Source organism: Crocuta crocuta, unplaced genomic scaffold (genome assembly GCF_008692635.1).
Source record: "Crocuta crocuta isolate KB4526 unplaced genomic scaffold, BGI_CrCroc_1.0 scaffold190, whole genome shotgun sequence".
Lineage (NCBI taxonomy): Eukaryota > Metazoa > Chordata > Mammalia > Carnivora > Hyaenidae > Crocuta > Crocuta crocuta.
This window is the reverse complement of record NW_027527955.1, coordinates 6331128-6346353: the sequence shown is the minus strand read 5'-3', so window position 1 is coordinate 6346353 and position 15226 is coordinate 6331128. Positions and strand designations below refer to the sequence as shown.

At 40.1% G+C, this 15226-nt stretch overlaps 1 protein-coding gene across 1 annotated transcript; it reads right to left on the bottom strand.

Annotated features, from left to right (window-relative positions):
* Nucleotides 1–2917: 2917 nt before the first annotated feature.
* UFM1 (ubiquitin fold modifier 1) lies at nucleotides 2918–14929 on the bottom strand. The gene is made up of 6 exons (XM_077752574.1): nucleotides 14571–14929; nucleotides 14438–14494; nucleotides 9506–9563; nucleotides 7898–7937; nucleotides 6649–6681; nucleotides 2918–4956 (listed from the first exon to the last, which is right to left on the bottom strand). Coding segments are annotated over exons 1-6 (258 nt in total). The 5' UTR covers nucleotides 14573–14929; the 3' UTR covers nucleotides 2918–4888.
* Nucleotides 14930–15226: the final 297 nt, after the last annotated feature.

The window sequence follows — 15226 nt, the reverse complement described above, 5'->3', positions numbered from 1 at the left end:
TATTTCATCTCCAGCATGTAGCAATTCCCAGGATATAGCTAATAATTAATATATATTTGTTAAAAATGGGAGACTTGTTTTCACTTTTAAAACAGTGATTAATTCACTTCTGAGTCAGAGTAAATTCTCTGCTGCAAGAAGTGGTGAGACATATATTTGTTTACCAAATATTCTAGCTAAAGAAGTTACTAGACAGGAGCCACAAAGAGTTGTAATTTTTAAACTCTTTGTTCTTTTACGTAGTCTTTCAATCATAAAGTACTTAGTGAGTCTCTATTATGGGCAAGATAATTAAATGTACACTTTAAATCAGACAAATATAGTTCTGTATCTAACAATCGCATAATGGGGGACACACAAAATGCAGTGGCTTCTTAAGACAGCGAGGCACCTTGCTCGGCGTGGGAGGATTGAGGAAAATCTCCACGGCTTCCAAGTTCAAAGAATCAATCCTAGGGTTTTTGGGAAGACCAGTGGGGAGAGTAAAGGCATGGAGGTGTGAGACCAGAGTACAGCAGAGATACTGAGTATTAGGAGCTCAGTGTAGCTGCAGTGGGAATTGGAGAAGGAAACTGTAAGTGATGCTCAACCGTCAACCAAGGACTCTGAACAAAGGCCGGTGTGTGAAGGGTCTCATATATAAAGTACGGACTTTTATTCAGTAGGATTAACTGGTGGAACCACAGGATCACACTTCCATGTCAAGAAGCTCGTTACAACAGTGGGAAAGGGGGAATGGAGACACTAGAAGCTTTTCTAATAGTATTTATGAGATGATGAAGTTTTCCATTACATTAGATCTCGAGCTATATTTCATAAATGGAATCAGTAGAATCTTGTGATTGGTTTGCTATGGCAAAAGAAAGGGGAAAAAAAAATCTAATGAGTTCAAAATACCTGGCTTAGGCAGTTTGGAGGATGTAGCTAATAGACCGTATAGACTGGATCTCTTGAGATTGTTTATTTCAAATAATGGTCTGATTATATAGCCTGGTTTAAATGGTGATTTAGGGATCTCCTGCATTATCAGAGAGTAGTTCTAGGACTTGTGTACTAGAAGGGCTTAGGGGCAAGAGTCTGGTCACAAGAGCAGGTTACGTCTCATAGCTGCGTCTGCAAGACACATATAATTATAAAAACATAAATTGTCTCTTGGATCTGATGAGTATGGGGCCAGTCTTCCGTTCCCACCATGCCATCCTATGGAGTAGCACCGGAATCATAATTAATTGACTTTTAATGTCCTATATTTTACATTTACCCTATGGAATTTATACCATGTATTGAAAAATAATGCCACTCATGATTATTATACACATATTCAGTCCTCCGAAATAAGAGTTTAAGCCCTGTACACTCCTTTTGTATTTTTAAATTTATAATTCAATATAGATATAAATTTGATATATTGTGGAGGAAAAAAAAGATACTAAAAAATTCTCCTGTATGGCCTGGAAAGCTCCAAAGCCAAAAAAAGGGGTCAAAATTCAAATCTCAACCACCCTAAGTCTCATTGTTTTTCTGTAAAATAGGGATAATTTGGAATTGTGAAGAGTGAGGTAAGTGGAAATATCTCAAAACTTTTTTGACACACTGATGTTCAATACATTTCTTTTGGGTGAATTACCTATGTAAATCGTACATACACATGTACCTATATATAACCACAAACTGCAGAATATGTAAATATACACGTTTATACACACCTACATATACATACAGTTTACGCACATAATTCATGGCTTTATAAACAACCCTGGGAACACTTAAGAGTCAACTTAAAATTGCTCCATTAAAGCATATTCATGTTTTTCCAAGTTCAAAAATAGTTTAAGATCTTGGGGCACCTGGGTGGTTCAGTCAGTTAAGCATCTGACTCTTGATTTTGGCTCAGGTCGTGATCTCACGGTATATGGGTTTGAGCCCCACATCATGCTCTGTGCTGACAGCATGGGGCCTGCTTAGGATTCTGTCTCACTCTCTCTCTCTCTGCCCCTCCCCTGCTGGCTCTTTCAAAATAAATAAAAATAAATTTAAAACAGTATTTCAAGGTCCTTAGTAGATACTATTGGTATCTTAATTTGCAGGGAGGGTAGCTTAAGTGGGACTGAATTTTCTTCCCATTAATTTTTCTTTCAAATAACTAATTTTAAGTAACAAAATACCCACAACGATGGCACTTGAAATGCTTTAAAAGGAGGCTGACTACCAGCGAGAGACTATTAGCTAGTACCGCTGCACTTAGCTGCTAGAGAACCAAGAAGTGGAATGTACACTTTCCAAGATCTAGAATTATGTCCCTTTGGGCTTAATTCTGTCCATCTGCAAAGTGGAAGGGCAGGCCTCACTCATTCCCAAACACAGCAGCACAAAGCAATCACAAGGGCTGCTTTGCTAAACAGACATTCCGGCACACCTTGCCAGATTCAGGGATTCCAAACTCTAGCAGTGGTTTCCGGAGCGGCCGTAGTTTTCTCTCTCTGAGGGTGGCTCTGATAATTAGTTAGGCTTGGAACCCAGAAGATTCCTAGCATCTCTTTTCTGTTCCTGAAAAAAGAACTGGCACTTGGAAGTATATACTCATTTCTGTGACCTATGGCCATTGATTACCTTTGTTGCCTCCCGTTATACACCAGCTCCATGGGTGTGTTAGGAGCTTTAGTAATGAGGGCACCTGGGTGGCTCAGTTGGTTAAGCATCCGACTTCAGCTCAGGTCATGATCTCATAGTTCGTGGGTTCGAGCCCTGCGTTGGGTTCTGTGCTGACAGCTGAGAGCCTGGAGCCTGCTTCAGATTCTGTGTCTCCCTCTCTCTCTCTGACCCTCCCCTGCTCACGCTGCCTCTCTCTCAGAAATAAATAAAGCATTAAAAAAAATATTTAAAAAAAACCAGAGCTTTAGTAATGAAGACAATACAGTTTATGGTCTGATAAAATGTATTTTCGTAAGATATTAGTTATGTGCCAACTATACATTTAAACAAAGTATGATCCTTCAAAACATTCTGCACAAAGAACTTACAGATCACATTTACTTAACTACAAAATGTCCAGTTCCTTAGGAAAATGTATTTAAAGACTTCCTACAACAAAATTTTCAAAACACCAAAGAACAGAAATATTAAATTACTTTACGGCACAGGACATCCTAAACCTGTGCGACACCGCGGGCAGCTTTTGCTGTAGAAACAGGATGACGGAGGGATACCTAAGCAAAAACAGCTCCGCAAATGGGTATTCATGAATTTCTGGTCAACTGAAGCTTAATGATATTAAGAACCGGGGGTCTTCGAGCATCAGTTTATAAAAATAAAACCTTCCCCAAATATTAGAAGTACATTTTTCTACCTTTACAATTCAGAAACATTCTGCTCATTTGTTAAATACATGACAACATCCGGTTAATTGCTTAAACTTAACAACATCCCCCTTGAGATGGTGATCTTGTTGCATTTGCTTATTCGTTTTTTCCCCGAATAAACCCAGGCCCAGGGCCGGTGACAGGGAAGGAACTGAAACACACTTAGATTAAAAACTGGTCTTAGTGATACTTTATTCATGAATAATCCAGCAAGTATTTACTGAAGGCCTACAATTCCAGGTCTCAAAAGAGCAAGACACACACAAAGGCTGCCCACAAAGAGCTCACCGTCACGAATACAGCAGGCCAAGCTCTGGTTCTGAATCACTAAGAGCCTTCCTTTCATCTTGTAAGATCTGCACCGATACTGATTCCCACTACTGACTTATGAAGGGAATTCTGAAGTCTGTTGTCCACAAAGCCTACACTTTGCTTTCTCACTTTGTCTTTTGCTCCCTCTGACAATGTCAAACATTTTCGTTTCCTCCTCAGTTCCCCACAACATACCCTCTGCACTCCAGGTGGCTTTTTCTGTGACACTTGCTCCAGCCTTCTGTTCCCTGTCACTGCTGTCTTTTGTTTCTTTCCTCCTCATTAGAAAAGTGGTAACTGGGGCTTCCCCGGGACGCCCTTCCTGACTTCGTATTCACTTGAATGACGAAACATTTCCTTAAATGTTGGATCTTTAGTAAGTATGATCACCGACATTTCCAATTAGCATTTTCCAGGGCTCTGCTGTGAATTTCAGAGCTTTCTAATACTTTCTTCCTGAATGCTATTTAGAAATTTCATCCTCAATAAGACAAGACTTCTTGAGGATTCCTGTTTTAAAGGTTGTATTTAAAGAGACTGATCAAGGATACATAACTCAGCAAAGGGCACTTCTACTTTATTCTCAATTTTCACCAGTACTGGATTCTGTAAGATCACGGTTAAAAACTATTTGGTGTGGGATATCAATTTTACATATAAGGGCTAGATCAAAGAAAATTCAATTTGGGGGATTTTGATATAGTTTGAAAGTTAAAAAACATAAATGACAAGAAGTTAAGGTAGCTAGGGATTCACAGATATGTCTATATCCTTTATCATAAACAACATACAATTAGGAATTCAACTTTTTTTAAGTCTGCAAGTCAGATGCTATCAAGCAAACTGCTATGTATGAGTCCACAATCCTTTAGATTTTTAACTCAAATAGGAGGATTCGGTAAACTTTAATTTTCTAAATGTTCTCAGAAAGAGTTATCAGAAGCATCCACCACTTACAAAACACAGCTGGAGAATCCATTTACCCCAAATGAACTAAGCATGTGTGTTGTTGTGAGGCAGCAATGACAGACCATGACCTTCTGGGGAGATGGCTGCCTCCGTGCACAGGAAGAGTGTGGAGAACAAGGAGGGAGAGTCACCCTTCATCATCACATCAACTACTGGTGTTTTCCGAGGGCTTTAAATGCTTGATTTCACTTGCACAGCAATACCGATCTTTATTTGGAAAAGAAATCCTATGTTCCAAGTACTGGCTATTAACAACTTCCAACACGATCTCTAGGAATAATTCGCAGTTCTGAACCGTGCTTTAGGAAAACATTTCCTACACAAACAAACAAAACACAGAGTTAGGTATTTAAAAAGCGACAAGTTATCTTACACACTGCAACAACTATCCTTAATACAGGAAACAAAGTAGTGTATGGTAAGTAGGTACGAAGCTCAACTATCACTGGGATCTAACTCCATGCTTTTTAAGGCTTGTTCCCATTCCTCTCAAATCTTCTCAATCCAACCAAATGTCTGAAAATTTTAAATAAGAACCCTAGCCAAGAAAGTGCTAACACAAACACTCAGCAGACAACAATGTAATTTAAATGAACCATCAAGACTTGCTAATTTAATACCCACTAAAATGTCTAAGGACAGAAAAGATAGTAAATCTAAATTACCACAAATGATGAACGTTTAGAAACCTGATCTGACCTATCTTTGCTCAACTGCTTGCGGAAATTTTCTTCAGGCCACAAATTTCTTGTGCATGAAGTGCACAATTCAACTTAAGAGTAATACAACAGGCAATGAGTTAGAAACAGCAGTAACTCGGGGCGCCTGGGTGGCTCAGTCGGTTAAGCGTCCGACTTTGGCTCAGGTCAAGATCTCACGGTTCATGGGTTCACGCCTGGCATCGGGCTCTGTGCTGACAGCTAGCTCAGAACCTGGAGCCTGTTTTCAGATTCTATGTCTCCCTCTCTCTCTGACCCTCCCCTGCTCAAGCTGTCTCTCTCTCTCTCTCAAAAATAAATAAAAATCATTAAAAAAAATTTAAAAGAAGCAGTAAGTCAAATTAATATAAACCAGTGAACATTTCCAGAGAAAACCTAAGTTTAAAGGCATCTACACAATAAAATGCCCCAGGACTTTCAATAAATGACCTTCTTAATTTAATTAACACTATATACTTAAAGCTACTGATTTAAATTTAAAAAATTTACAATTTTAAATCCCTCTTCATTTTCTTATAGCTGAATTTCAGTTTCAAGGCCTTACGAGGGCAATATACTTTTGTTACCATACAGAAGTACTTCAGAATATAATAAACAGAACTACTGCTCAAAGTGAGATCACATTAATCACATCAGATTAAAGTGTGATTAATTTTAAAACTATAATTCAACTACAAACCAAAAAAGGTAGTGTACAATTAATTATAATTAAGTAATTAATTAAGGTACAATTAGATTATAAACCCCCAAAAAATACATTTAAAAAAGTATAAAGCTGCCTGTTAAAAAGTTTAAGATTACTTCTACTTTGCCTGCTTGTTAGGACGTCAATAGATAGCCTTGTAGAATACTAAGTTTGAAGCTCCGGAGTATGGGCTAAGTCCCCTGAAATTTAAATGATGGCACTTCTTTAAAATAATAATAGCTGGCCCTCACTGACTGCTTACCAGAGAGAATGCAAACTTTTAAGCACTTCCCATGTACCACCTCACCACCACCTTATAAAGGTAGGTAAAATCATTACTCTAGAAAGTACAATCTTACCTTCAGACTCTTCGTTCAATGTTCCTTTAATGCTTATTAGTGAGTTTTTCTCTTTCTTGTAGCTAAAAGCATATATAGCTGATACCCATAATGAAACAGATTATTACTCAGATACATAGGTCAAGACTGCTATATAATCCCTAAAACACAGCTATTATCCTGATGAAAATCTAATCAAGTCTCACTAGAATGAATTATCAATTGACAGAACCCCACCCATGTTTTCATGAGTTTCAGATACTCACCTGCAGTCTGTGCAGGATTGATTCCTATTCCATCTAGAAAATAAGTTGCAAAACCATCTGAGTTGCTTTATTTCTAAAGCTAAAATGGTTCAATAGTAACAAGAAGAGATTTGCTGCTACTGTGTATATAGGCACAAGCCAAACAATTTAAATCCAAAAACACGAATAACAAATCTTTCAGGTAAGTTACCTGCTGAAATCCATTTACTATGATGCATTTGCATCACTGCCGGATTAGATAAGAACATCAGTCAGCGAGATGATCCTACTAAGTTCCATGGAATACAGTTATTATATCATGCCATGCACAATGTAAAGTCAAAAGCACCTTAGATATGTTATGAATCATTTACATATTGCTCCTGAGGCAGACAATCTTAAGGCCAGAAGAGCCCACAAAATCATTTAATTCAGGTTGCAGTGATACCTGATGAAAGTTTACAAAGCACTTTCCTAACAGCTATTCATTCATAAATCTAAAACTTTCTGGGAAAGAAGGTTAGCTTTCTTTTCAAGTAGAGGAACACTTCAATGTGACAGCATGCAGAATGTTTCAGGACGACAAAGTCTGGTATCTGAACTAAATTATGCTGCTGCACATTCAACCCATCTTCTCTTACTCGGTGATCTTAACCGTACATGAACCACTAGCCAGCACCCACAAAGATCACCTTGTATTTTTACAAGATAGTGAAGACCTTTTAGCAATCTTTACTCATTTTATTTCAGTATTTTCTCACAGGGCTAGTTCCATCACTTTTTATACTAGTACTCTAAGGTATTCAGAATTTAAACTCTAGATCTAAATGAATAAAATCCTGACTATTTCAAGCATAAAAAAATAGTTTACTGTCAGGAAAGCAGTAAAAAGCTATACATACACACACACACACACACACACACACACAGGTATATTCCCACTTAATTTCCCAAATTCTAAAAGCATCTGCAACTTATTAAACAACAACACAGCTTGTTAAATAAAAGGAGAATTATTTTTGGTAATAATCTGGCATGAAGTGGTAAGGATACAAGATAGTGTAAAATGCTATACGATTCAAAGCTAAAGAAACTGAAGAGAGTTCATTATGGACAGTAACCTTGACTTACTGTTTACAATTATGTATATGATTTATGTTGATACAAATTTGGGGATTTTTTGGTATTTACGTTAATTTTAATTAATTTAACCTTTTAAAACAGTTTGTATGGCTCTGAGGTAATGCACAGTTTTAAAATGAATTCTTACCATTGGTAATAATTGCACTTGTTGCTGCAGGAACTTTAAACTAAAAGAGAGAAAAAGGGAAAAAAAAGCATTTTATATATGTATATAGAAATGTATAGAAATAAAATACACGCACACACACAAACACTACAGAATATTCCTAAAGTTTATTTGTAAATAGTAAGGTCAAATAAATGCTCTCTTGTGTTCAATGGAGACCAAAGTTCAAATTCTTTCCTCAAATATTCTGTATTTAATGTATTGCTGACTTAAATTTCACAGGATTGAACAGTCTTAATTATGCCACCAGAAAATAACAACTAAGTTCAATTAGGTGCATAGGTGATGTCAACTAGACAATTATGTGACTGCCACTTGGCTTACAATAAGACTGCTGATCTACTCAGAGGTGTAAAAAGATGGGTTGTCCGAATCAATAAAATGTGGTATGGAACTTTATGGTAGCTAAAGGGAGAATTCTTCTCTTACTGCTCTGGAGACAAGTAGTTGTCTCCAGAATGAGTTCATATGAGTTCATATCCTTGTAAGTTCATTCGTTTATCTAACAAATAAGTATTAAGCACTTCTATGCTATAGACTAGTTTCACGGATATTACAGTTGAGTTCTGTGATTAAGTAAGTTTGGAAAACACTAAACTAAATAATATTGTTTAGGGGCGCCTGGGTGGCTTAGTCGGTTAGGCGTCCAACTTTCGCTTAGGTCATGATCTCGCGGTTCTTGGGTTCAAGCCCAGCGTCGGGCTGTGCTGACTGCCAGCTCNGGGCGTCCCACACTCTTTCACCACTGACTCTAGGTTTTCATGGGTTTGTTTTTGGTGGTTCGAGTGGTCTGGAAAAAGTACTCTAGGAAATGCTGCTCTGGGTATTTATAATGGTCACATATGCATAGTTAAGAAAAACAAGTACATGCTTATTTTAATTTATAAATTAAAAACTTAAGTATGCATAAGGATAATAGCCTATTACTGGATTACGTATCTGATAAACGCTTAATTTTACTGTCTATATGGTACATTCTTTCTTAACTGTAAATGTCCTTTTCAGGATTTAAAAATTTAAATAAATCTAACTTAAAATAACTTCAAAATGTGCTTTAATACATAAATATCAAAATACCTCAAGGGTGCCTGGATGACTCAGTCGGTTAGGTGTCCGACTTTGGCTCAGGTCATGATCTCACGGTTCGTGGGTTCGAGCCCCACGTTGGGTTCTGTGCTGACAGTTCAGAGCCTGGAGCTTGCTTCACATTCTGTGTCTCCCTCTTTCTATACCTCAACCCCACTTGTACTCTCTCTCCCTCAAAAAAAAAAAAGAAAAAAAAGGAAAACAATTCCTTATTACCAAACCTTTCCAATTTCAGAAAAACTTTTCCTGAATTTTCAATGGTTGTATTACAATAGATGTGATTTGTTTAACTCATTCTTCCTACATCTGTAAGTCTTAACTTCCATTCCACTTACCTCTGGTTAGTCGGGCTTAACTTTTTGATACCAAAACCCAGTCATGAATTTGCACGGAAATGGTGGGTCAAAGTGCATACAAAATGTAAAGAATCTGAGAAGACACTATGCTGTACTCCATACAGGTCATTTCAATTTCTATACTTACTTCTTCTGCCGCAAACTTTAAGACTGCTGTGAAAGGTGTACTTTCAGGAACACTAAGTCTGCAAAAAGAAGAATTAAAAAGATTTTTAAAAGCTGATTGTCCTTATTTTTGGTAATGTAGCAGACCTAGACAAACTGGTCTTGTGAGGCTGAAGGCTATTTTGACTGAACACTACGTTCACTAACTTTATTTTTATTTTATCTTTATTTATTTTTGAGAAACAGAGTTGAGAGCAAAGGAGGAATTGAGAGAGAAAAGGGAGACAGAATCTGAAACAGGTTCCAGGCTCTGAGCTGTCAGCACAGAGCCCAACGCAGGACTCAAACTTATGAACCAGAAGATCATGACCTGAGCCAAAGGCAGACGCTTAGCTGACTGAACCACCCAGGCACCCCGTGTGTTCACTAACTTTAAAATGAAAATAAAAGCAATCAACTTTACAGCTGAGATAGCCACAGCTCCACTTGAATGGATCCCATTTCTTCACTTGGTTTACACATCACTGAATATAAAAACCACTACCTGCCACAACACATTATCATGGCTTCCAGTAAGAGAAGTGTGACCAGATTCTCGGCTGTCCCCCACTCCACTTCTCCAAAATACCACGGAAGAGTGAAAATGGGTATCATTTTTCCTCCCACCTTTCCTTGTTTTTTTGAGACAATAAAAACAAAATTCTAAAGGTCAGCCATTTGTTTTAAAAAAAAAAACTCACCTAATAAATTGGGAACATGCTAGTTTACAAAGGCGGGACTAATACTCAAGTATCTCCGTAGGAGTCATTTATAGTTCAGAAACGGACATTCAGTTTCCTAACACTATGACTCGAAGGAACTTCTAAAACCTTCGGGTTTTAATTCACTTGTGAACTGGAGACTGGGAATGCTCCAGTAACACGTAACTAAATGTCATACTGATATCCATTAAAATGAGTTTTTTCTTGTATTTTAGTTGGTGAGACTGTCCCAGATAATCTGATACCACATACAGTGAAGACCTGCTTTAAGGAATGTTCTAGGTGGCAAAAACTACGAGAGACTGAGAGTTATTGCAACTCCACAGCTTTCATGTGGATTTGAATTTCTTTGCCAGGTGTCTTTTTAATAAACATTTCAAATAAACAAAACCTGACAAGTGCTGTTACAAAGAATAAAAATGAAGTTTCTATAAGAAATTGAAGACATGTAAGGTGAACTTCCTGGAAAATTACAGAAATCTTCACAGCGGTGACACTTTGCTTAATAATAGGTATCATCTGTCCAGAAGTGGTGATCACAAGGCTGCATTCCACGCACCGAAGAGAAGCTGTGTAAAAGCAGGGAGGACTCAAAAGGCTTGCTTGTCAATCAGGGAACACTGACTGAGGCTTTGACTAAGTGATCATGGTAGTTTAAGGAGGGAAGAGAGGAGGTGGGAAGTAAGACTGGAAAGTGTGGCATCAGGCTGAAAGAGTCAAAGGTTGGTTTGTTGATTTATTTTCTATTTATTTATTTTGAGAGCACAAGCAGGGGAGGGGCAGAGAGAGAGGGAGAGAATCCCAAGCAGGCTCCGTGCTCAGTGCGGAGTCTGACTCGGGCTCCATCTCACAACTGTGAGATCATAACCTGAGCCTAAATCAAGAGTCAAACACTCAACCCAAGGCGCCTCTGAGTCAAAGGTATGTTTAGTTCATCTCGTATACACAAGAGCATATTCGATTTTAACATTTCTCTAACCTAACAGCAATACCAAGAGTGAATCTATCAAGAAACAAAAAACAAAACAATAGAAATTCTGACACCCCCCCAGAATAAATCTGGAACCGGAATATCATATCCTTTGTAGAATTCAACTATTAGTAATATTAGAAACTCCAAGGAAATTTTTCCATTAAAGATTGTATTTACCAACTTGACATTAAAAGATGACATTAAAAAGTTAAAGATTGTTGGGGCGCCTGGTGGATCAGTCAGTTAAGCGTCCAAATCTTTTTAAATTTTTTTCTTTTAATGTTTTANCAGAGAGAGAGGGACCCAGAATCCAAAGCAGGCTCCAGGCTCTGACCTATCAGCACAGAGCCCAACATGGGGCTCGAACTCACAAACTGCAGATTATGACCTAAGCCAAAGTCAGATGCTTAACCGAGTGAGCCACCGGGTGTTCCTAAGCATCCTAATCTTGATTTTTGGCTCAGGTCATGGGTTCACGATTCATGAGATGGATCCCCGCATTGGTTTCCGTGCTGACAGCTCAATGTGTAAGCTCTCTCAAAATAAATAAACATTTAGGGGCGCCTGGGTGGCTTAGTCGGTTAAGGGTCCGACTTTCACTTAGGTCATGATCTCGTGGTTCGTGGGTTCGAGCCCCGCGTCGGGCTCTGTGCTGACTGCCAGCTCAGAGCCTGGAGCCTATTTCAGAGTCTGTGTCTCCCTCTCTCTCTGACACTCCCCTGCTCTCGCTGGCTGTCTCTCTCTCTCTCTCCTAGAAATAAATAAAAATATAAAAAAGTAAAAAATAAATAAACACTTAAAAAAAACAGTTAAGTATTGTTTTCCTACAAATTTTGAGAATTTCATTTAATGGTACCCAAATACTAGTTACCGTTTACTTTGAACAGGAACCAGAATAATTACCCCTCCGTACACATGTACATGTTATATTTTACAGACCATACGTGCACGCACACTACACACACACCAGAGAGTAGGTATGCCTACTAAATTCATTCAGTCACCAATATTAACTGAAGCGGTAAAACGTTCCAGGTACTCTTACAGATACTACTGCCACCCCACTGTCCTTCCCCTCCCTCCTTCTCACTTGTTTTCTAGAACATTTACACATTGATAAGAATGCAGTATAAAGGGAGAAATCAAAGACGACGAGAGAGGGATCTCTGGAGTCCATCTACTTTAATCCTGAGAAAACGAAAATAAATGAGATCCAGAGCCCAACTAGCACAACAGCTGGCCTTTCATAGGAACAAAGTCATGTTAACTCTGTAACCGGACAGTGGACAGAAATGGGTTTATACATGGGAGGAGGGTCTTAGATGTGGTGACGGAAAGATAAATTTTTTCTTAATTTTTTTTTTTTAATGTTTTATTTATTTCTAGGAGAGAGAGAGAGACAGCGTGAGCAGGGGAGGGTCAGAGAGAGAGGGAGTCACAGACTGAAACAGGCTCCAGGCTCCGAGCTGGCAGTCAGCACAGAGCCTGACGCGGGGCCCGAACCCACGGAACCGTGAGGTCACGACCTAAGCGAAAGTCGGACGCTCAACCGACTAAGCCACCCAGGCGCCCCAAGATAAATTTTTTCTAATAGCTTCAGAAAAAGGAAAAAGGATGTAGAAAGTGTGAACAGAAATTTTTAAAAAAACCTTTGCAGAGAATAAAAAGGAAAATAAGCAACACTGGGACATGTAGCACAGCGTTAGGTACTATTGGGCACAGTTACGAATTACATCAAGCTAATTATTTAAAAAAAAATTTTTTTTAATGTTTTTTATTTTTGAGAGACAGAGAGACAGAGTGCGAGTGGGGGAGGGTCAGAGAGAGAGAGACACAGAATCCGAAGCAAGCTCCAGGCTCCCAGCTGTCAGCACAGAGCCCGACGCGGGGCTTGAACCCACGAACCGTGAGATCATGACCTGAGCCGAAGTCGTAGGCTTAACAGACTGAGCCACCCAGGCGCCCCACATCAGGCTACTTATTTTCTCTAAAAACATTCAGCTACTACATACAGAGAACACAGGGGTTGAGTTCAGAGCTGGCGTGTCACCAAGCAATCCATACTGGGGACAGGAGGACACCAGAAATGACGGGAATGGAGCGCCAGGGAGCGACCAGACCATGGCCTCTAGGAGGGTCAAAAGGAAAGGAGTGGGGGACAGGGCGGTGACACTTTCAGGAAGCAGTCTGGTCAATGAATTAAAGGAAACAATTTTTACAGAGAGACATAAAAGTAAGTCAGATACAAGGGGAGCGTATGGCCATCCACAAGGAAATACCTGAAGACGACACTTTAGAGCTGGAGCAGTTACTGAAGATCCTAAGGTGCTAGATTGTGATCATGAATATTTGAGAGAAGGTGGAAGAAAAAGAAAAGATTCGTCATGAGATGAAATGATCCAAAAGGCTTACGGCTGGAAGCTGCATGGGTCACACATGGCTAAATCATTCAGGGCCAACGGCAACGGTTAGTTGGGTTACCTAAGCCATGATGCTAATTACTTTAAATATGCTTAATGTACGCTTGTCCCGTATGTATATTGTATAAAGTCTTGTCCTTTGATGCATTTACGCAACTCTCAGCTGTAATAACTTCAATAACGTTTATCTAACTTCATAATAAATCCCGGACGAACAAACATGTAGCTAAACCTGGGCCAACCCGCCATACAACTGCTAAAGGGGAAAAAAGGGCCTCGCGTGGATCAACTGCCCTAATTCTGCATTTGCCATTCCTGCTGATTATTCTTTTTGAAATCCCAACACAGAAACTGTGTGATCGGAAGCTCATTACTTGGTGACACCCGACTCTTGAGTCACTCACACACGGGACTCAGAAGCCGGACGGTAATAAACGTTCAAGTAATTTCGGAATCTGGATTGGGTGGTCTTCCGTACTTCCTGTGACAGCTGATCAAGGGGGTAAAAGGCTTTTCCAATCGCGAGCTGATAGGGGCTGTTCGACCCCAGAAGATCACTTGAGGCCCGTCTTCGGTCCTCCCTCCCGCACCACCACCCACCGGGTGAGTCCCAAAGGAGAGGTTAACTATCGACGGCGTGGCTCCCGTCACACAGCCCGACCTCGCGGGCACGGGATCTCTCCTCTCAGGCTCCAGGGAGGGCGAGGGAGGGGACGTCGCCTGCTCCGGTGGGAGAGGATCTGAAAGCTCGGACCCAGCCAGCCTGGTCCCGCCCGGCCCGCCGCGGCCCCGCTACTCACACTTTGTAAGGCAGCCGCGGGTCCGATGTCAGCGTGATCTTAAAGGAAACCTTCGACCTGAGGAGAAGATCCGGAGAGAGTTAAAATCGTGCAGCGGGACCAAGGATTGGCATCGGGGTCAATAAACACTTACATGGTGGAACCGGTCCGGACAAAGACCTCCCGCCAATCCCGCCCGGTATCCCACTTCCTCCGCGGCGGCGCGGCCGCTACCGCTCCATTCAGAGCCACGTCTCCTTCCGCAAAGCGGGGGCCTCCAAAGGTGCTGTTGTCCAAGGCATTGCCTGAAAACAGGTCTCTGTTGCTCGTGCTAGACGGAACCTCCAAGTTACAAAGACCCACTGATTTTGCATTTCAAGCTCTAAAACTAAATCATGGATGGTACGGTGGAAAGTTTTTCTAGATACAGTTATTTTCTGTCGTAGTTTAAGTCAGGCAATACAAGTGTGGGCAGAGGCGGTGAGGCTCTAGGTCCCCGCCGTCAGGATGGGGCGGAAGTAAGGGCAAAGAGTCGGAGGCTGCGGGGGGAATAGGCGGCGCTAGGGGCGGGGCTGTGGGCGGGGCTGAGGGGGCGTCGCACGGAGTTGCTAAGGCAACCTGTTCGCGGAAAACCTGATGGAAGGGTTCAGTGTAAATGTTATTTTTTAAAATAGTTTATACGTTAGTGTTGGTTTTTAGTGTTACTATTCTTCTGGCTTTCCAGAAATTCAATACTGTTATATCTTATATTCCCAATTTTTTCTCATTACACCTTACAATACTGACGTCTGATTAATTTCAACAAAGTTA